The sequence below is a fragment of the Rattus rattus genome, chromosome 14 (genome assembly GCF_011064425.1).
Source record: "Rattus rattus isolate New Zealand chromosome 14, Rrattus_CSIRO_v1, whole genome shotgun sequence".
NCBI lineage: Eukaryota > Metazoa > Chordata > Mammalia > Rodentia > Muridae > Rattus > Rattus rattus.
In genome coordinates this window covers 73,426,339-73,449,942 of record NC_046167.1, presented here as the reverse complement: position 1 = coordinate 73,449,942, position 23,604 = coordinate 73,426,339, and the positions used below count along the sequence as shown (strand labels likewise).

Here is a 23,604-nt window from a genome sequence, read left to right as displayed (position 1 = left end):
CCCAAGGGCAGCACGAGCTAGAGGTCTCAAGAGACACTTGAAATACACACAGTGTGCTCTCTATAACACACAGAAAAGGGGGAGGAGAATGTAAAAATTCAACATTAGAAGAACCACGATGAACCATGCTAAGAATACCTACAAAGTCTGCAGTAATCTGGGGAAATGTATTTTCCTGTTGTTTTTTTTTTTTAAAGATTATTTATTTATCCACTAATTTATTTATTTCATATATGTGGGTACACTGTCACTATCCTCAGACACACCAGAAGACAACCATGTGGTTGCTGGGAATTGAACTCAGGACCTTTGGAAGAGCAGTCAGTGCTCTTAACCACTGAGCCATGTCTCTAGCCCATGTTTTCCTTTTATATCAAAGATTTTCTATGAACCTTATGTGTCTGTGTGTGGATACGTGCACATGAGAGCGGTGCCCACAGAAGCTCGAGTCAGTGGATTGCTCTGGAGCTGGAATTACCAGGAGTTATGAGATGCTCCACATGGGTGCTGAAATCTGATCTTGGGACCTCTGCAAGAGCAGAACACACTCCTAACTGCTGAGCCATCTCTCTAGCCCCCAACATGAGGAACTGTTATATTAAACCAAGAAATGTATAAGGTTGAATATATTATAATAATACGGTCATGTCAGTGTTAAAAGGTTTTGTGTAGGGTTGGGGATTTAGCTCAGTGGTAGAGCGCTTGCCTAGTAAGCGTAAGGCCCTGAGTTCGGTTCTCAGCTCCAAAAAAAAAAGAACAAAAAAAAGGTTTTCTGTAATCTTTATATAAATACACTAGCATTTTAAAATATCACCTACACGCGCACATACACACACACACGTGCACATATCGCACATGTCAGCATGTCATGTAGCACATTTGCTTGTGGCTAGGATGTACTATGAGCAGGAGCCACTGCTGACAATGCTCTCCCCAGGAGTAAGTACTACCTGCTTCTTTGAATGCTTTGCACACTGAATTAGAATTATTCACATGTGCAGCATTTTACAGAAATTATGTATTCTATGTTTACAAACACACATATGGAGTCAACCTGGATAAACAGAAAACAAATCTAACACAAGCAGGTACACGAGTACACAGTGCACAGGCTGCAAGAACACAGGACTCTAGAAGGCTGAGCACTGAACTGGAAGGGTAAGGTCACAGAATCCCCTCTTTCTCCAGACTTCCCATGCACGCTCGTTTCCCTTCTACAGCACAGAGGCTTACTTTCAGGACTCGAGCTACAGTGAGCCCGTGCAGTACACGGTCAGATCTAACCTGTAAGGCTAATGAAGAGCAGCAGCAGCATCCGCGCACGGCTGCTGCACTCACTGCCACAAGGTTCATGTGGCAAAGGTTGGAAGTGAATATGGAGGATAACTTACAATTTAGAACAGAAGTACTGGGAGGAGGCATGTTCCACAGAATTTTCCCACGTATGGGAAGGAAAGTCTGTGACATTACAAAACCAATTCTTAAGATAATTCTCCCTGGCCTAATGTTTACATGTCATGGTGCTATTGTTTACTGGCTCTCACTTTAGACAAAATCATCAATATTCATCATAGTCAACCATATTCAAGGTCAATGGTATGCTCTAGACCAGTGGTTCTCAACCTGTGGGTCATGACCCCTTCGGGCTTGAATGACCCTTTCACAAGGGTCATCTAAGACCACTGGAAAACACAGATATTTATATTATCATTCACAACAGTAGCAAAATTAGTTATGAAGTAGCAACAAAACTAACTTTACAGCTGGGTCAGCACAACTTGAGGACCTGTTTATATATTAACTGAGGTGAAGGGTTTCGGCATTAGGAAGACTGGAAGCCATTGCTCTCCGAGGGTGGCTTCTTGATTAAGGACCGCGTTTTATGAGAGAGCCCCATGTACTGGCCTTTAAATGGTGACCTGCTGTATCCTAGACACTTTTTGAGGGTGGGGGGTGTTGCCTCTTATCTTTTGGGTGCCATTAGGCTGGTCTCAGGCTGGCAGCCCAAGTGACACTGAGCTCCTGCTCTTCCTGTGTCCACGCTCCGAGTGCTGGGACTGGCAGTGTGGCCACTCTGCCTGGCAGTCATGATTACCTTCGCAAGCTCCAGAGCAGACGGCACCGACACTCTCAAGGGTGGAAGCTCAGACAATGGGAAATAAAAGTGCCCAGGTTAACCCGTGCCGCTCTGACCACGTCTGCACTCTCTCCCTTCACACCATCAACAACTGCACTGGGTGTGAGAAGAGAAGAGGGGACAAGGATGAGCAGGTCTCCACCACATCCTCAAAACCTTCTAACACTTGTCTGGTTTCAAAGATGAAGTAAAACAAAAGGATCAAAAGTTCTATCAATAGTGTGGTCTTGGTCCAAAACAGAGAATAATATGCACGCGCGCGTACACACATACACACGTACACACGTACACACGTACACACGCGCGCACACACACACACACACACACACACACACACACACACACACACCCAGTGAAACAGAAATCAAAGGCCTCCTACTCGTGACTAATTGCAGTTACCCTAGGATAAAGACCTCAGGATGAAAGTGATGGCTGTGCCAATGTTGAGAGAATAAAGAAGGCTAAATGTGAAGTCGGACGCTGGGGAGTGGATTCAGGCAGCTGCAACTGGCTTGCTAGGGTGTCTGGCTTTGAAGGCATTAGAGCAGGCAGCCCTTGCAGGTCAAAGTGAGCAGGGCATAACCTGAGTCCGTGAAGATGAGGATTTAGCTGTCGCTGGCAACACTCAGCAGTAAGAGTAGGTGGGGAGGGAGGAAAGAACTAAGTGGGCGAGGCAGGCGGAGAATGCTCAGTGTGCAGCCGGCCTTTGGCCTCCCTGAGTTATAATTACTGGCCAGGTTAGTAATTATAGGCTAAGAACAAGTCACAGCTATAGAAAATCTGACAGACGCACACCCAGGGAGGTAGAGTGAACCAAGTCTGAGGCCGAGTCTCAGCAGGGCAGGGTCTATGATGGACGTACGCACTTTACACCCGCTCTCACATGGCCCGGTTGGCTCAGACTCCCTGTGGGTGGTAGCTGCCTTCACCACCTGAGTGCTGAGAATGAGGGTATGCACCTCATCTAGCTTATGCGAGGCTGGGGCTGCAGCACACTAGGGAAGAACTACTCCACCAACCGACTTATGCCCCCAGCTCTCAAAAGCCTGAAATATCTGAGCCCCAGTCTGCATTCTGAGGCTCCAGTGAGCATTCTGGAGCACCTGCAATGGTGTCCTGAGGACTGAGGGTCTCCAAAGCACTACTCAGGAAAACCAGTACCTGCCCCCTTAGCGGGCTGCTGCTTCAGCTTTAAGTTCCTTGCGTGGGTCTTCCCCAGGTAGTGCGACTGGGCCACAACAGGGGAGGAAAAGGTCATGTTACAGACGGGGCAGCAGTGGTTCTTGTCTCTGCTTCTGCTGCTCTTCTGCTTGGGAGAGAGAACACAGGTCTGATCACGCCAGCGCCCATCCAGAAAACCTCCAATGGTTCCCCACTGCCCATTGTCTGGTGGACATTTAAGACCCCCTTCACATGTTAACCGTAACATAACTACAACATGCCTTTACAAAGCCCTCTCCAGCTATTTCATGTCAGGCTCCATGCATGATTTCCCATTTTATTGTTACTTCCTCATTTGCTTGGTTATCCCTACTGTCTAGAATGTTCCTCCTTATTCCCGCCTGGCTTTATTAGGTCTGCTATCAGCTATTCAGTGACTCTGACTTTAAGACACATGACTAAACCATCAGCAAGGCCCCTGCGTGCAGCAGTCCGGGAGGCGCCGGCCTTGCTCGTCAGCTGTGTTCCCAGTATGTCAGACTTTAGTGCACCCTTTGTCACCCTGAACTGACGGCATTGCAGCTGCCTTTCCTGTGGGCTTCAGTGCAGTGCTGGACGTACACAGCTTGACTTGTCATTGTTTCTTACCCCTGTACCTGCTGTGTCCAGCACACAGGAGATAGCCAAGGCTCTTAGAACAAATGCATCAGTGGGTCCCACCTGCTACTAGAGTTATGATAGAAAGTGTATTTCAGTCTTCCCGAGAAAGTCTGTCCTTTGAACAAGGTGTTTCTTCAACACTTCTCAGCCTTCCCACTGCAGATGGTTTGGCCTTGGCAATTCCTAGCTCGTGGTGGGTGCTGTGATCTCACCTGAGCTACGCAGTCATCTAAGAACTGAAGCGGAAAGGTTAACTGATCGTGCCCCTGTGGGTCCAAGCCATAAGGGCAACCAGGAGGTGGTTTCTGGAAGGGACAAGAAAGCCCCTTTAAACCACTAGCCACCATTACAGGAGCCAGCAGCCTGGAGAGTAACCCCTTAGTTACCGACCATTTACTGGGTACTGAAGTTTTACCTCACAACACTAACGAGCAAGGTCTCCCCCCTCCCTTTTTTTTTAATGAGTGAATTTCCGAGAGGTAAGGTGACTTGCTCAAGGTCTCCTATCTATTAAGTTAAGGAGCCTTGCCCACCGACTTCTCACCACACTGTGTAGAACCCCCATACTCTGAAAGGCGTAGCACACTCAGGGACTGTGACTGGTTTCTCTGTAATTCTTATAACAATTCTGAGATAAAATGAGTGTTCCCGCACTGTGTCAGAGGAGGCTCTCACTTTCCTCATTTGTCCAGGGAAATGCTGAACATTTGTTTTCTCTACAGCTGAGGAAAATAAGTGTCCCTTTACTCTGTCTACTTTAATACCCTCTGGGAGTTAAGGGCGGAGTCTAATAATGGCTCCATTAACTGAACTGTTGCTTACACAACAGATTTTGGGTCTGGTGCTGTTTTATAAGTCTTTTCTCAACTTAGAAAAAAATCTTGAAAGGTAACTATACTTTTTTTGTTTTGTTTTGAGACAGTCTCTCATGTAGCCCAGGCTGGCTTCAAGCTTGCTATGCAGCCAAGGATAACCTCACACGCCCGATCTTCATGCCTGCACTTCCACGTGCTTTGGTTGAATGTGTGCACCCCCATGTGGGGACCTATGCTTCTTTTTTTAACAGAGAAAGAAATCAAGGCTTAAGGATTAGAAGACTTGCTCAGGTTAGATAACAACACAGATCTGCAGGCAAGTCGGTCTGAATCAAAGCCCATGCTCGCACCACACCAAGCTGCTCCGGATGCAGGCAGCTGTGTTACCTGATCGGAGTCCAGCCTCTTCACGTCCCCCTTTAGTGTCTCCATTCCATGGATTGCTAGGTATCTCTTCACTTTGTTGGCATGTTTTTTGCTCTGCAAGAACCCAGCCAAAAATCAAAGATAGTCAAACGTCATTTCAGAGAGAAGACACTCAGGCCATATCAGAGTTTCACCTGACTCATCCTCACAAAAACTTGTGAGGAAGAGAGAATGGGGGAAGAAAACTTCATTTATTGAATTTCTACCATGTGCTAGGTAGGCCCTTTACATGCTAGTACATCTAACCTCCCACAATCTATGGAAGAACTATTATTCACAAAGAAACTGAGGCCAAGCATGGTGAAATTTCTTGCCTAAAATGAGGAACAGAGTTGGCTTCAAATCCAGGTCTACATAAAACCAAAGCTCACACTTCCATCAAGTTGTACAGAGATCTACACATAATGGCCCTGATTTGGATGGGAGCTATGAGTCACGGAAATTAAGTCAATTTCAAGTCCCAAGCAGACATGCATGAAAGAAGCATCTGGTAGCTGTGGAAGAACGAAAGTTTTTACCATACAGGGCAGGAAAAGCAAGGTGTGGCACGGGACCTGGAAGGTAAATGCATGAATATAGTAGAAATGGCCTACCTGGTAATGTGCCAGCTTCTGAGACTCAGAAATCAGCATGGCGCAGCAAACTTTACACTGGGTGCTAGTGAAGAGACACTGGTTCTTCTGGATCATGTGCTCCACTAGAGAGGGAAAAGAGATCAGCAAGTTGACAGACGTGATCTCAATCAGCAATAATCGCGCCTTGGATAAATCTCATCGGCTAAGATCCTGCCTCTGTGCAAAGCTAATGGATTGATCTCAATAGCACTCTCTGATCAATCTCATGCACAGGCACCGAGTAATGGAATCCACACTAACACAAATGCAGATCTGCCCTCCAGTCCCACTGTGCCATGACTCAGGCTACGCTGCAAACCTCCTGTGTCATTACTGATTTAATATAGGTCAATGTCTTTACCTAGCCATACTCTTATGTGAGAAGAGGCTATCCCATGCTGCCCATGAGTTCCTGGTTCAAGTCATCCTTCTGCCTTGGTAGATATGACGATAGCCCCATAACATCGTGCACTGTAATCTTTTAGAAAGAAAGTATACCTGGGGACTCATGAAGATGTATACCTTTAAAATCAACACTCAAGTGGCAGAGGCAGGCGAATCTGAGTTCAAGGCCAGCCTAGTCTACATAGTTTAAGTTTCAGGCTGTACTGCGTTATATAGTGAGTTTCTGTCTCAAATAACAATGACATCAATAACAGTTTTTTTTTTTTCTTTTCTTTTCTTTTTTTCAGAGCTGGGGACCGAACCCAGGGCCTTGTGCTTGCTAGGCAAGTGCTCTACCACTGAGCTAAATCCCCAACCCCATCAATAACAGTTTTAATGTAGACTTAAGAGAGGAGAGATGGGTATTTAGGAAAATGACAGTACACACCTAAGAAATGGGTTCGCATTTCATATGAACACTTGAATTAAAAAATCACTTTCTGCTTCACTTCATGTGTGAAGCAGAAATTTCGGGTTTCTTTGGAGACTCAGTTGTGTCACATGATGTTTTCCTGGACGCTGTCTGATGAGAGGATGTTTGGCTGAGGCAGACACTTGAGAGGACGCATGATGTTTGCAAAGATATAAGTAGAGCCCAGCAGTGAATGATGCTCTGCATTGATTTACATTGCAATTGCATTTGCTGGTCTTCAATGATCTTAGCTTGTCATGACTTTGTAGAGGGAAATGTGCCAAAGAACTTCTCGTGGTATTCTGACTGCTTCCTGTCACTTCTGAGGACTCCTGTAGTTTCCAATGGACCGAGCTGCTGCTACTGACTTGTGTTTGGTGTCTGCTATTGGACTGAACTGCCGCTGCTGAGTCATGCTTCATGTTTTGGACTGACTGCTGATGTCCTGACAATGAAGACTGGAACTGCCCCAAAGAACTACTTCTAAACAGGTCCACATCCCGCTTGTCCTATTAGCCATCTTTCTCACCTACCTTTGGTCAGTGGGTTAGAAGGGAGGTTGAAGTAATTAAAAACCTTTATTTAAGCAAGTTTTAAAAAATCTAAGCCTACATATGTGTATGAATATTCTGCTTGCATGCATGTCTGTACACCATGGAGGTCAAAAGAGGGTATTAGATTCCAGAGAAATGGACTTACAGGCAGTTGGGAATTGCCAAGTAAGCTTTGGAAACAGAACCTGGGTACTTTGCAAGAGCAAACAGTGCTTTTAACTGTTGGGCCAACTTTCTTGTCTATTATGTAGCCCTGAAACTTGCTATATGGATCAGGCTGGTCTTGAACTCACAGAGATGTGCATGCTTATGTGTGAAAGCAGCAGTCCAACTCCTCCCTTTTGGATGCTAACTTTCAGCTCTGTGTATACTGCCCTCCATTGGGAAAACACAAGCACAGGTCTGCACGGCTGAGAGCCAGTAGAGCCCAGGCAAAGCTCCTGCGATAGGAATCCTCTCTGCTCTGTAGAGTCCTCGCTGAACAGGAAGGGTGTAGGAAGCTGACCCAACCAAGAACCAGTACCCAGCTTCCAGGCTTTCAGTTCTAGGTGTATTTGATTTTTTTTTCCTTTTTTCAGAGCTGAGGACCGAACCCAGGGCCTTGCGCTTGCTAGGCAAGCGCTCTACCACTGAGCTAAATCCCCAACCCCTAGGTGTATTTGAATAACATCATTGTGTTTTTTTTGTTTTTGTTTTTTTTTTTTTGGTTCTTTTTTTTTGGAGCTGGGAACCGAACCCAGGGCCTTCTCTACCACTGAGCTAAATCCCCAACCCCGTGTTTTGTTTTTTAGAATCATTTATTTTATATATATGAGTACACTGTTGCTGTCTTCAGACACACCAGAGAGGGCATCAGATCCCGTTACAGATGGTTGTGAGCCACCATGTGGTTGCTGGGATTTGAACTCAGGACCTCTGGAAGAGTAGTTAATTTTCTTAACCGCTGAGCCATCTCTCCAAACCCGAATAGCTTCATCTTTACTTTTCTCTTTTTCATCAGATGTTACTAATCAAGGTGGTTAGACCAGCTGACACCCCTACCTCCCAACACCTAGGGCCTTGGGAATGGCAGGTGAGCTTTCTAGCATCGCCCAACTCTGAGACAAAACTTTCCTCATCTCTACCCTGTTCTCTGCTCACAAAATGGACCACTTAGTGCCCTTCTTCTTCTGGGACAGACAGACAGACAGACAGATACAAACTCTGGTGGAGGTGGGGAGAGAGACAGTCAGGGATGGGAGAGACAGATGGAGAGAGAGACACATATGGACAGACCAAGGGGGAGGAGTGGGAGAGTCTCTGCCCCGACTTAGAGCATGGAACACCTCAGCGCGCTCTGCAGCTCAGTGTCATCCTGTGCTTTGCATCAATCACAGTGTCGCAGGGCTGATAGAAGACAATGTTTACATTAAACTTTGTTTTGGGGGATTTTATCTGCCACCGTCGTCAGGCTAGGAGAATTTAGTCTGTCGTCTGGTCTGGCATATGCTGACCTTCCAAAGCTTCTCTCACTGCCCACTGTCAGGGAAGGTTTCTGAGCCTGTGAGGTGGACATCCTGACTTGTATTTTCTCTCTTCTTGTCTCTTTGGGGCCAGTTGTTTTGTTTTTAAGATTTATTTTTTACTATTTTTAATTGTGTGTATGTTTGTTTGTGAGAATGTTCATGAGCACAGATATCCTCAATGGTTGAGAGCTACATGGTGTCGTTGTGGGTAACCACATTCAGGTCCCTCTGGAAGAGCAAGACAGACTGTTACCTACTGAGCCATCTCTCCAGCTCCAAGTGCAACTATCTTGATATAAAATGCCGCCGACAAGAGTCTTTTGAAACAAATTAGTCCCCTAAAAAAAAGAACTAGGGGTTGGGGATTTAGCTCAGTGGTAGAGCGCTTGCCTAAGAAGCGCAAGGCCCTGGGTTCGGTTTCCAGCTCCAAAAAAAAAAAAAAAAAAAAAAAAGAACTAAACTAGCATATTGAGATACTGGCATGACAATGTGTACTGGGGCTCAATTGGCCATAGCAAAGCTATGAGGTCAGCCACATGGATGAGTACAGAAAATGAGGAAATGGCTCAGGAAACAAAGGCACTCGATGCCAAACAGGTCTCCCGGGTTTGACTCCTGGAGCCCACTTGACAGAGGGAGAACTCCTCTGTAGAACTCCTGCAACTGTGTCTAACTGCCCCATCAGTCAGGCCAGGCCCATCCTCAGTATGCACTCACAGATAAAACCAAATAGAAAGAATATACAAGATATAGTATGGACACCCAATAGAATAGTCACAGCCACAAACAGTCACAAAGACACATAGAAACAGCCACAAAGGACAGTGGAATGTCATTTGCAGCAAAATGAAGAGAACTGCAGGGTATTGCTTTAAGTGAGAACAGACAGGCAAAGAAAAGAGGCACTGCGTGCTCTTTCATATATAGGAGCTAATTATGCTTCAAAAGGCACTGTTTATAAAACAAACACAGGAGCCGTGGGTCGGCTCAGTGGGTCGTGTGCTTGCTGCCAAGGCTGGTTTGAACTGCCACGTTCAAACCTTGAGACCCACACAGTAGAGCAAAATGCTGATAATACAAATTGTCTTCTAACCTCCAAATGAGTGCTCTGACACCCTCATGCCCACACACATACATGAACGTAATAAAAACTAAAGAAGACAGCAGACATGGTGGCGCACGACTTTAATCCTAGCTTCCTGTGCGTTTGAAGCCAGAGCTTGGTCTTTACAGAGAGATCCAAGTCAGCCAATGCTGAAGCACTGTGGCTCGTCCCCACTCCCACCACTCCCTGTGCAAAAGAAGGTATCTTAACAAAACAAATCAAGGAATGACGTCTCCCTCTCTCCATCTATATGTATATATACGTATATGGACATCATATCTGTGATAATAGAATTTGCACCACAATATAAAATGGCTTATAATTCAGTAGTGACAACATGAACAATGTGATGGGAGACTCACATATACTATGCAAACGAGCAATCAGTAAGATGGTGCTTACTGTCGCCAGTATTTAGGAAACAAATCACTGCGCACTTGTAAAACAACTGGGTGGTGGCGCGTACCTTTAATCCCAGCACTCGGGAGGCGGAGACAGGCAGATCTCTGTGAATGCAGTCAGTGTGGACTGCAGAGTTCCAGGACAGCCAGGGTTACATAATACAGAGACACTGTTTCAAAACCAAAACAAAAGCAAGGGCTGGAGAGATGGCTCAGTGGTTAAGAGCACTGACTGCTCTTCCCAAGGCCCTGAGTTCAATTCCCAGCAATCACATGGTGGTTCACAGCCATCTGTAATGGGAACTGATGCCCCTTCTTCTGGGGAAGGCAGCGACAGTGTACTCATATAAACAAAGTAAATAAATCTTAAAAACAAAATTTCTGAATTCTAGAAAAAAAAAAAAAAAAGAAAAGCAAAAACAAAAAAAGGTGGGCTGGAGAGATGGCTCAGTGGTTAAGAGCACTGACACTGACTGCTCTCCCAGAGGTCCTAAGTTCAAATTCCAGCAACCACATGGTGGCTCACAACCATCTGTAATGAGATCTGATGCCCTCTTCTGTGCCTGAAAACAGCTACAGTGTACTTATGTATAAAAAATCTTTAAAAAGAAAGGAAAACAAACAACAAGGACACAGTGAACTAAAAATTCTTGCTAAGTGAACTAAAGAGACAGCTGCCATGAAGTCCAGTGAGTCCATTCCTAGGACAAGACCCCTGAGAAATATAACAACGTCCTCACAAAACTGCATAATCCCACAGCAGAATCACTTCTCAGAGGACAGTGAGATGGTCCATAGTTGTAGGTACTTGTTCCACATGCCTTACAACTCACCGGAGTCAATCCTCCATCCCATCACGGAGGAGAGAACACATTACTGACAAGTGTGCCTGTTACCATACACCATGACACCATGGCATGCATGAGCCTGTACACACACACACACACACACACACACACACACACACACACACACACACACACACAAACACACTAAAGATTTCCTCACTGGGCACGATAGTGTACACCTTTAGTCCTAGCATTTAGGAGGCTGAGACAGGTGGATTACTGTGGGTTTGAGGCCAACCTGGTCTACATAGTGAGCTCCAGGCCAGTCAAGACACAAGAGCCCTCTCTGTAAGAATTTCTCAGAAGGGGACCAACCTACAAACAATTCAGATATTTCAAACAGCAAATATAAAGGCAAATATAACATTCTCATACATCAGAGTTCTATTTAGCAATAAAGGCACACACACTGACTTGGTTGAGCTCCAAAACCACACAGATAGACTAAACACAAAAGACTACATATTCCATGATTCTGTTTGTATAAGATGTGGAGACAGAAAACATATGACCTAGGACGGGTGTGAGTGGAGGCTCAATGGGAAGGACCAGAGATGTGACTACCTGTGATGAAGATGTTCTGAAACTGGACTGTGGATATGTGTACACAACTGTATACTTACTGAGAATCCCTGACTAGGGGCTGGTGACATGGTTTGCTGAGTAAGTGTGCTAGCCATAAACCTGAAGGCTAAGTTTGGTCCTCAGGACCCACATTGGGAAAGGAGAAAACCAACCCCTGCAAGTTGTTCTCTGATTTCCACACACATATCATGGTACACACATGAGCATGTGGACCACACGCTCTCTAAATACATGCAAAAAAAGGGCATTGAGTTGGGGCTGCAGAGATGACTCGCTGATAAGAACATGTACTATTGCTCTTCTAGAGGACCTGAGTTTGGTTCACAGCTCCCATGTTGGTTCATAACTGCCTATAACCCGTTCCAAGGGATCCAACACATCTGTATATACTGACATGGGGGCACACACACACACACACACACACACACACACACACTCTCACATAACTAGAGTGGAAGTGCTGGAGGTGTCTAAGTGTGACTTGTATGTACTGACACGGGCACACACACACTCACATAACTAGAGTGGAAGTGCTGGAGGTGTCTAAGTGTGACTTGTATGTACTGACATGGACACACACACACACACACACTCACATAACTAGAGTGGAAATGCTGGAGGTGTCTAAGTGTGACTTGTATGTACTGACACGGGCACACACACACTCACATAACTAGAGTGGAAGTGCTGGAGGTGTCTAAGTATGACTGGGGACATAAAGTGGGTACTCATTATGCTCATATGTATGTCAGCAGCTGCTGTGCTCTCTGCTTCAAGGTTCAGGGCACACTTCCCATCTCCAAGGCCACTTACTTCCCTTTGCTGTATCCCCAATTCTGAGGCATCTCTCTTCCCTTCTCCTCTTCATTATGTGGTAACTGTGAAGTGGAAACTTAAGGGTTTTTTGGGTTGTTTTGCAAGGTGTTTTGCTTGAACACACGAAGGAGCGTTTTCCTGAAGTGGACACAGGTCAAAGACTAAGGCAGACACGTGAAGGAACGTTTCACTGAAGCAGACACAGGAGAGAGGCTGTTCTGCTAAGGCAAGCACCTGAAAGGGCATGTAATGACAAATTCTTTGCTAACAACAAATATGTATTTGTCTGTGTAGTTGAGCTGCATCTGTCAGGACTCCCTGGGACTCAGGCTGATGGGATGCACGTGCTGAGGCAGGGCACAGTGGAAGACGTGTGGTATTTGGAGGGTATAAATAGGACTCCACGGAGTGACGGAGAGCTTGGCTTGCTGGTACAGCTAGCTGTGCAGTGCTTGTGTGTCTTTGCTGATCTTTGCTCCTCTGAGAGAGGAACAGCTGAGAACTTCTCCTGCTGGTTCCCCCTGCTGACTTGAGCTGAGGCTGAGGCCTGGCTGTCTCTGCTAGGTCATGTCATTGCTGTTGCTAACCTGACTGTACCGAACTAGACTGCTGGTGTATCCATGAAGTGTTTGTGAGTGGATCGAGATGTCACTGCTAGCCTATGAACTGCCAGTTTCCAGACAACACAGACAGGAGCTGTTCCAGAGAACCTTTCTAAACAGGTCCACTTTTTCCCTGTATCCTTTCTTTTCCACTACCTCTGGTGGGTGGTGTGCTACAAGGGAGGTTAAAGCATTAAAAATAAGATTTGAAAAAAATTAATGTTACATAAGTGTTTGGTGTTTGTCTCCTGGACTGACTGTAAGCTACTCCAGAGTAAGAACAGTATCTTCATCCTCAGGCTCTGAAGTCCAGCTGGCCCGGGGAACAGGGCAGTCATTAGGGAATATCAAACTAATGAAAGGAAATCTGGGTTAAGGAGGCAACTGTGTACTACAATCTTTTTGAGGCAAGAGTCTTGTACAGCCCAGGCTACCCTCAAACTTGTTTTTTGTTTTTGTTTTTTTCTCCCTGAAACAGAGTTTCTCTGTGGAGCCCTGGCTGTCCTGGGTCTGGCTCTGCACACCAGGCTGCCCTCGAATTAGGAGACTCACCGGACTCTGCCTCTTAAGTGCTGGGATTAAAGGCCTGTACCAGCACTGCCAGATTCAAACTTGGTATGTAACTGAAGCTGGCTTGAACTCCTGATCCTGTCTCCACCACCTGAGTGCTGAAAATGACACGCATGTGCTACCACACCTGGCTCAAAAAATGCTTAAAATACTAAAGAAGAGACTCAGAAACGACGTATACATTTATTTAGGAGCCAGAATGAACAGATTGGAGATGTATATACACACTTAAATCCAACGTATCTTGGTGTCGGAGAGATGCGCTCAGTGGTTAAGAGCATTTACTACTTTTCCAGAGAACCAGGGTTCAGTTCTCAACACCCGGTCATAACATATAATGTTAACTCCAGTTTCAGGGTTTATGGTACCTTCTCTGATACCCTTGGGTACCTGGCATTCATATACACATACATGCAGGCGAAACAATCGTCACATAAAATAAAAACATTCTTTAAAAAAATTTAAACATATCTCCCTTGAATATGGTTAAAAAAAAAATCCCATTTTATCCAGGGCAAGCAGTTCACAAACACATTAAACTTCCCAAAATTAGCCTGCTCAGCAATCAAAATAACCAGTACAGAATTCCTGTTTCTCTGCAGAGATCTGATAGGTTAGCACAAAAACCCAGATACAGTTCCTGTACATTTGGGTTAGTGGTAAGTAGCTAGAAAGGTCTCTGGAGAGCCAGAGAAAGAGGTCAGCTTGCTCTGCACTCCTTTAGCTCCCTTGTTACCCACCCAGTTTTGGGTCAAACAAAGAAATCTGCTAAGTTTCTGCCCAGAAGTGCACTCCAAGTGAATACACTTCTACAGCTCTGCATACCGTGTGAGATGAAGCAGCCAGAGGCAAGTTTTCCCCGCTCTTGGGCCTCCTCTGTGGAATAAGATGTTGGCAACAGACATACAAATACTGTATCGAAGGACATAGTGGTGCAAGCCAGGAATGCCCACACTAAGGAGGCTGAGGCAGGAGACTCATGCAAGCAAGTTCAAGGCCAGCCAGGTCTACCTAGGAAGAACCATGGCAAGTCAGGGCACAGTCACCAAGCCCGGGAGGAAGCTGGGATTCAGGAAGACCTTCCAAAGCTCACACTTGTCCTGTCACTCCGAGGCTGATCCACCACGAGTTGGGCAGTGAGAGGTGTCACAAAATAAATGAAAATATAAAAAGTAAATTAAATGAAGCTATTCGGATCTGTCAGAACCGTAGGGCTTTGAAAGGGAAGAGAAGCAATGTGGGGTTGTGGAATTAAGCACAGAGGGGAACGGTAGCTAGCTCGGCTACGAGTCAGGCTGGGACGGTCCTGTTCGATCTCCAAGAGGACAAGACCTAGAATCTGGGGGAACTGTTCTCAAGTGAACGCCCTCGAAAGGAGGACGGAAAAATTCCGCAGGGCAGCGAGTTACGAGGCCCTGCACCCTTCACGAGAGCGAGCTCGGAGCTCCGGAATGTCGGGGAGAGGCTGGCCGGCGACAGGGCAGTGACAGAAGGCAGGCCATCCCGCCTCGGTCCAGCCGCGAACCCCGGAGCCCCCGACTCACCTTCCTCCCTCCCCGCCGGCTGTGCACCGGACACAGCTTCCCACAGGCGGCGCGCCCTCTCGCGGTCGAAGCGCACTCCGTCCGGTTCCCGACCCTCCGGCTCCTCGGAGCTCTTGTAAGGTCCGGCTCCACCAGGGTCCGCAGCCTCCGTAAAATCGGGCACAGGACACTCCATCTTTTCTGCAAGCCGCGCCGTTGAAGAGCTGCGCATGCGGCCCGCTACCTCAAGCAGTGGGTGGGCGGGGATGTGACCCGGCCAGCAACTCTCGCGAAGTTTGGGCTCTGCAGATCCCGCTGGGGCGGAGCCCTGAGGGGGGCGGAACCCGAAGGGGCGGGGCCCCAAGGCTCGTTTTGGTACCTCTGGCGCTTTAGGATGAGTCCAGTGAATTGGAGAAATGGTGCAGGTTGCTCACTACGTCCAGGCAGCTTCCTTCCGAACAGTTCTTAGCTCAGGGCTCTCATCTTTGCTCACGGTGAGCCACTGAGCTACACTTCTCATTTCCTTTTGTTACGTGTGGAAAAATTTCTCCCGTTTCTTTGGAAGAGAACCTAAGGCCCACATTCTAGAAGTGTTTTACTTAGGAGTTTGTTAAAGCAGACATAATGGTACAGGCTCTTCATCTCAATACATGGGATGGGGAGGCCATAAGATTAGGAGCTTGAGGCTAGCCTGGGCTAATAAGCAAAAAACGCTTATTAGGAACCGAGCAAGGTGGCTCATACTTGCGGTTCCAAAATTTGCGAGATTAAGGTTAGAGAAATGCACATTGGAAAAAAGAAACTTTGTTCAAAAAAAAAAAAAGATAGTTAAGGCTGTGGTCAAAGTACTCTGGAGGACGCAAGATGACCAGGAGTTCAAGACAAACCTCCGCTCCAAGAATAGATCATCTCTCAATGAAACAAAACAAACCCACAAAACAAACAAAACCCCAAACAATAAAAAGATAAAATGTAGTGCATGCCTGTAATTACATCACTCTGGGGGCTGAGGCAGGAGGATTGTCATGATGCATTTGAGGCCAGTGTGGAGGCCATCTTCATCTTCATGTTAGCCACTTTATGCGGTATGAATGAGGGAGTTAGACCCTCTCCTTGGTCTGCAGTGTCTGATAAGTTTTTGGGCTCGTTTTCCCTGATAAGACTTTAATACACTCATCTGCCCTTACAGCCTCAATTCACTCCCAATAAATTTATGAGATAGCATCTTTTCTGTTCTCAGAAATAAGTCGTTTATCAATCTGTGCTGGTGAGTGGTGCCAAGCAGATAGTAGTTTGGGTCCACTGAGGAGTGCACTTAACTGCCACCCTCAAAATGGAGTCAAAAGCTGCTTGTAAAATGGAATCTCCGTCTATTTTACATGGTAGAAAACAAAACAAATCACATCATAATGAAATCAGATAGGTCACTGGTTTTATATTGCTGTAATATTAGTCATTATTATTATTATTATTATTATTATTATTATTATTATTATTATTATTGAGACAGGATCTATGTAGCCCTGGCTGTCCTGGGACTTATTATGTGGGACCAAACTGGCCTTGAACTCATAAAGATCCACCTGCTTCTGCCTCGCAAGCACTGAGACTTGAGACTAAAGGTGTGTACACCATGCCTGGCTTTAGGCATCACTCTGAGGCACTGTAAAAAGGCAGAAAATTGGGGCGACATCGGAGTGACAGAAGTCCCTGACCCAGGGTTCTAGTTTGCTTTCCCTGCTGACTGAGAGTCGAGTCGTTTCAAAATAGTCAAAGAAGCCTAAGTTGCTACAGAGAAGTGCTGTCTTCCTAAAGACACCTCAGAGGAAGAAACTAGAAACAACAGACTGAGCTGGTGGGACAGGCCCGTCATCCCCAGCTTGGGACATAGAGTTGGAAGGTCAGGAGTTCAAGACCAACCTGATTCATAAAACCAGAAAAGGGCTTGATGCCTCAGCCTGCTTGTCACCAGGCCTGTCATCTGGCATTTGACCCCTGGGACTCTCACGTGGTGTGTCACTATTGCATAGGCCCGGGCAAGGCCTCTTATCCAAAGAACTGAATAATGAGGGGCCATGATTAAAATGAGTTATAGAAAGAAGAATTGATTTTGGCTTACAGTTCCAGAGGGAGAGTTCATAGTGGGAAGGAGGCATGGCAGCAGGTGGCCTCCTAGATCAGACATCACTTAGATGTCACACCACTTGCAGAAGCAGTATGAGAACTGAAGTGGGGCAAGGCTCAAAGCCTACCCCAGAATGCTTTACTTCCTACAGCGAGGCCCCACCCACTAAAACTTCTACTACCTTTCCCAACAGCACCACCAGCTGGGGACCAAGTGGGAGCCGGTGGGAGCCATTTCTCACCAGTAAGTAAGGGCTCACCCTGATTTGCAAAAGAAACCAGATAACTTTATTTGTAGGAAAGCAACAATACATTTCATAGAGGGATACACAGTTACACTTGACAGCAGGTCACACGAGTGAGGGCTGTCAAGGACCCAGGATGCACTCTGGGGTCTGTCTTTATTGGGTCTTGAGGACGGTGGGGCCAATTACTAAGGGCTATAGTTGGTGGGTGTCTATTGTGATTGTTAGATTAGGCCCTACATTGACTTTTCCTGGTGCACACATTTCTTCCCATAAGGTATCTAAATGCATAGGTCGATAGGGGATTCTCCTGGAAAGTTTTCTAGATACTTCACTTTGCTTCCTATCATCCAAAAACCAGTTCAGACCAGATCGGGCCCCCTGTTCTTTGTATCTGAATACACTGGGCACACACTTAAATAGAAACTGTTCCGAGATAGGAGTGTGTGCAGCCTGGTGCTGGCTGGGGTTGAGGTTTTGAGATTGCAGGGTGTATTAGAGAGTACATACAGATAATGGAGAGGGGGTGCCAAGTGGAATGCAGCCCTGCTTTGTTTATTACTTGCTGGATAGCTCAGGCCAGAGTCAAAGTTGTGGCAGTGTTCCTGTCTCAGCTTCCTGAGTGCTTGGATTGTAGGCATGTGCCATTAGTCCTGCCGAGGTTTGGTTTATACCACTTCCTATTTGTATCCTCCTCCCATTAACATAGCATACCATGACGTCTACCCGTCTATCATCTGGTCCACTAACCTATGCTTTTAATAACACTATTTTCCACAACCCATGAACTGCTTATATGGTTATATTTACTGCTTTTTCTAAGTTTATGAAAGTCATTTAAGTGTGTTCACATTTGTTGGCTTGCTATTATTCCAGTGAGACTACTCACCACCACCACCACCACCACCACCACCACCACCACCACCACAACCACCACAACTACCACCACCCGCTTTTGGAGGGAGAAACCCACTTACCAATGCCTTCTGAGTTCTGGGATTAAAAGCCTGGCTTCAGTAAGATTTTTTTTTTTTTTTTTTTTTTTTTTAGGAGCTATCAAACATTGAGTTTTATTTGTTGAATTTTTCTTTTTTTTTCGGAGCTGGGGACCGAACCCAGGGCCTTGCGCTTGCTAGGCAAGCGCTCTACCACTGAGCTAAATCCCCAACCCCTTATTTGTTGAATCTTATTGTAGGAATATTTCATATTTTATTCACCTTTGTCATACTAGATATTTCTCCTGCTGCCTTTTTTTCTCCTCAAGGAAATGGGCTTCCTGGAACATGTATTTCAAGGAAATGTGTAGAAGTTTCAATGTTTTTTTTGTTTTACTTTTTATTGGTTCTTCGTGGATTTCATTCATATCATGCACCCCATCTCACTTATCTCCTCCTCCTCTTGTACGCCGCCTTTCGTCTCTCTTGTCGTCTCTACCACAGCTAAATCCCCAACCCCAAGATTCAGTATTTTTTAAGCTGTGTTTTAGGATGGTTGAATTCCACTGAGCCGATCAGACATTAATCAACATCGTACCACGGGAGATTTTCTAAGTAGTCACGTGAACATTTAATTTGAACGTAATTTTGGATTCATGCAAATAAAGCGCTAGAGGTAGCAGAGCTGATCTCGAAGGGTATATGAGGACTCTACTGGCTTTCCTTGGTTCCCCTCAAACGGTAGCTGAGTTAGAGCAGAACTCCGCAGGACCCAGCGACTCCGTGAGGTTTCAGGGGCCCACGCCGCCCCGCGCCTGCGCGTCCCGCCCCCCCCGCTCCGCCCGCCCCCCCGCCGCCTAGTGCCGCGGGCGCGTTCTCCACTTTCCGAAGAGTTGCGGCCGCTCGCGACCCCCAGCGTTCGGGAGGCGCTGGGCGGAGCGGCCAGCTTGGCGGTGAGTACGCGTCGCCTCGGCACTCCGCGGCCGTCGGGTGCCGCCTGTTTCTCGCGGTCTGCCAGGCGGCGGCCGCTCCGCCCGAGGCGCGCCTCGCAGCGAGTAGGCCTCTCGGCCGCGCGGGAGCCGCTGCCGGGTCGTCTCGCTGCTGCCGGGCGGCCCTGGCTCTCGCGCCCCTGGCTTCCCCCTCCCGCCGAGGGCCGCCATGGTCCTCCGGGGCGTTCTCTCTTCCTCTCCGAGCTTCCTGGGAGGGAGGCAGTCTCGTCTTCCACCCGGCTAACGGACTCCCGAGGATGGCAACTAGGCCTGCCGCCTTCCCCTCGTTACTTGGCGTGTCTTGTGGTAGTTGGTTTCACTAGTTCATCGCCCGCCGGAGACCCTGGCTGGCTTTGAACTCACTGGGCACCCAAGATGGCTTCTAACTCGCCATCCTCTTGCCTCGGTCTCCCGAGAAAGATTTCCCCCAGGAAATCTGTATCATTTACCACTTAACGTCTCCAGTCGAGCCTGGTGCATTTCTCTCTCGTGGCTGATGACAGGCTGTGTGTCAGAAACCGGTGAGACCAGAGCGTTGGTCACCTCCGAGATGGAGCTGGGTGTGAATCTGGACCACTCCACTCCAGTCTTCTTAGTCATCGTGTCATATATGGGCAACGCTGCGGGAAAAGTGAGCCCAATGTTTGGGGTTTTGTTCGGTTTGTTATGAGAGACAGTGCTTTGTGGTTGAGTCAAAGAAAGTCAACTTTTGGAGTCAGACACATCGAGGGTCATTTCCCAGCATAGCCACCTGCCAACTACTCTTTCTTAATAAATTTCCTGACATGTTAGGGCATGTTGGGGTTCTTGAGAGGAATAACCTTAGTATTGGGTATGAGAAACCTAGAAGTTTTTCTATTGATTCCGACAGTGATAACTTTGTCGCTCGGGGTGTGTTTTCAATCTTTTGTTTTTGCGCACATGTGGGTACACGTGGGTATGAAACACACACACACACACACACACACACACACACACACACACACACACACACCCTCTTCTTTAAGTGTCTCCTTCTTCATTGGGGCAGGGTCTCTTGGAGTTGGTTGATAAATCTGGCCGGCTTCCTGGGGCTTCCCCCTACTCATCCACCTGCTGGAATTTACTCACTCAGTCATCTCCTCTGAATTCTGTTGCTACTCTCTTGTCTTAAATGGAGGCTGAGTATAAGCTAGGAAGTATCTCATTTGTGTTTGTGCACGTGCATTCCCCCTCTCCCTTATGGAAATAGTCAAGTTCTTTGCCTGGCAAACAGTATTGGATACATGGTCTGTCGACGTGTGAGTGTGTGAGTGTGTGAGTGTGTGTGTGTGTGTGTGTGTGTGTGTGTGTGTGAGAGTGAGTTTAAGTATGCATTTACCGTCCTCAGTTACAGAAACAAATCAATCTTAATTGTAATTAATTGTCTTATTAAGCTATTACCCCCCCCTTTTTTTACTTGTGCTGGAGTCAACCCTAAGAGCCTGTGCATTTATGAGTTTTATTTTACGTTTTTGAGACAAAGTCTCACGTAGTTCTGCCTGGCTTGAAAATTGCTATGTAGATCATGCTGGCCTTAAACTCACAGATATTTATTCCCTCCTGCTTCTGCCTCTCAAGTGGTGGAATCAAAGGCACTATCTTTTTACGTTTTAAAAATAAAAATACAAGTAAATTTTTATTTTAAATTTTAAAATAAAAAAAAATTTTTTTTTTGGGTTCCTTTTTTCGGAGCTGGGATCCGAACCCAGTGCCTTGCGCTTGCTAGGCAAGCGCTCTACCACTGAGCTAAATCCCCAACCCCATAAAAATAATTTTAAAAGTTGTTATATATTTTTTCTTTTTCTCCTTTTTATTAACTTTTTTTTTCATAGAATCTACCTCTGATCATGGTTTCCCCTCCCCCCTTCCAGTTCCCCACCATCCCACCCATTTTGTGTTGGCCATCTACTCCTGGGATTGTAGCTACTTTATATACCCAGAACCACTCCATTTGAAAAAAATAACCTTTTCTTTTCGTTTCTTTTTTAAAATCCCAGTAGATATTGTTTTATTGAAAGTATTCTTAGATTCTTAAATTTTACATTGCTAAAAGAAAGTTATACAAAACCTCTTGCTAAGTAGAGAACTCTACTTGTCGGTGTGAGAGAGTTCCTATGTCAGGCTGCCTTTCAGCAAAGAACACAGCCTAGAGATGGGAAGGGGGGCAGAGACCAAGTGCATGCTTTCTGATTCTTTCTCTGTGGATACAAGCTTTTCTTTTTCTTTTCTTTTGTTGGATATTTTATTTATTTACACTTCAAATGTTATCCCCTTTCCCAGTTTCCCCTCCCGAAACCCCCATCCCATCCCCCTATCCCCTGCCTCCATGAGGGTGTGCACCTTCCCACCCTCCCACCTCCCCAAAGTTGTTATTTTTTAAAATTAGATTTATCGAGCACCCTCTTCTGACCTCCATAGGCACCTGCACTCCTGTGTATGTATACAAGCACACACACACACACACACACACACACACACATACAAATAAAAATAATAAAAAATAAAGTTAAAAAAGATGTCAATTGTAGATATAAGTTACAAATTTTAGAAAAATTACTTGTATTTGAAGATACATTTGCTCTTGGCATACTGTTTTAAATACTACAACAGAATAGGAAATGTTTAATAAGTTAGAAACCACTCCATATAGGGTATTTTCCTAGGGTCCTAATTCATTTCTCCTGTCTTCTCCTATTCCAATTCCTTCTTTAACGATTTGCTCTTCCAGCTTTAAGGGTTACGTCTTTGTTTTTGCTGTGGTGGTGGTGGTGTATCAAACCTAGAACCTTGTACACGCTGGGTGGCTCGCTATTGAGCTACATCTCTTGCCTTTAGTGTTTTAGTACCTCCCACCTCATATCTGTCTTCAGTTAATATCCTCCTGTCTTGTCCTTCTTTTTTTTTTTTTTGGTTCTTTTTTTCAGAGCTGGGGACCGAACCCAGGGCCTTGCGCTTCCTAGGCAAGCGCTCTACCATTGAGCCAAATCCCCAACCCCCTGTCTTGTCCTTCTGTAGCTTGCTTACTTATTAATTCATTAGCTGCCGAGGATGGAAACCAAAGCCTTGTACATGAAAACAACATGTTCTACTACTGAGCTATACCCTAGTGCTTTTAATAAAACATTTAATAATTTAAACATCAACCTTATGCTACTGATTCATTCAGCACATAACCATGTGTTAAGTAGAGATTCTTAGAATTAGAGGTGATATAAAGGTAATGGAGCCAGACATGGTCTTGCACACCTTTAATCCCGGCCCTTGGAAGGCAGAGGCAGGCTCTGTGAGTTCAAGGCCAGCCAGAGCTATGTAGAGAGATCCTTGAAAAAAAAAATAAAACAGAATAAAACAACAAAGAAGATAATAGAATGTTGGAGTTAGGCTTTGGGATTAGGAGGTTAAAAATAGAAGTGCTTTACTTGTTCGGGTTAGTTACCTTCCTGAACTTGTTTCCTCATAATAATGACAGACTTTTCAGCTTTCCTAGAGTGACTTGGAATATTCACTCATCAAATACGTATTATTACTTAAAATTGTTTTTTAAGATATAATTACATATACATATGTTAACTGTGACTTAAGGTACATATGTAACTATCACCCAAATGGCAATAATACATTTTTACTACCCAGAGGCTTCATTCCATCCTTCCCAGTGAACTTCAGTAGTAACCAGTGTTTTGATTTAGATCATTTGGAGTTAATTTCAGCTTTATTGCGCTATAATTCATATACAATGTATCTACCTTTAGTCAACAGCTTTAGTATATCACAGGATTGTTTTGCTACCATAATTCAGAGCAGTTAAATTATCTTAAGGAAAAATTCCACCTGTTCAGTCATATCACTGTCTACTTTGCCAATTCCCCCAACTCAGCCCTAAATATTTATTTACAGACCCTTGATTTCTGCTGTTGGTATTTTATATTAGTGGAAGCATGCACTTAAGTATTTGTGGTCCTTTAGAACTAGCTTCTTTCACTTATTGTGGTATTTTCAAGCTTTAGATCATAAATGTTTTATTTTTATGGTTTAGTCATAAAATACATACCATATTTTATCAGTTAGTGGCTATTTGAATTGCTTCCACTTTAGAGTTCTGTTAAATAATG

At 45.6% G+C, this 23,604-nt stretch overlaps 2 protein-coding genes across 2 annotated transcripts in view; one reads left to right on the top strand and one right to left on the bottom strand.

Annotated features, from left to right (window-relative positions):
- The window catches only part of Znf346 (zinc finger protein 346), a 29,536-nt gene extending 14,094 nt beyond the window's left edge, over positions 1 to 15,442 (bottom strand). Inside the window, exons 1-4 of the mRNA XM_032884566.1 lie at positions 15,200 to 15,442; positions 5,793 to 5,896; positions 5,161 to 5,253; positions 3,299 to 3,443 (exon numbers count right to left, since the gene is read on the bottom strand). Coding sequence (XP_032740457.1) covers positions 3,299 to 3,443; positions 5,161 to 5,253; positions 5,793 to 5,896; positions 15,200 to 15,410 — 553 coding nt within the window. The 5' untranslated portion in view covers positions 15,411 to 15,442. The remainder of the gene's footprint in view (positions 1 to 3,298; positions 3,444 to 5,160; positions 5,254 to 5,792; positions 5,897 to 15,199) is intronic.
- A 3,893-nt stretch (positions 15,443 to 19,335) lies between these two features.
- The window catches only part of Uimc1 (ubiquitin interaction motif containing 1), a 65,832-nt gene continuing 61,563 nt past the window's right edge, over positions 19,336 to 23,604 (top strand). Inside the window, exon 1 of the mRNA XM_032884365.1 lies at positions 19,336 to 19,435. The gene's annotated coding sequence lies outside the window, so the exon portion shown is untranslated. The remainder of the gene's footprint in view (positions 19,436 to 23,604) is intronic.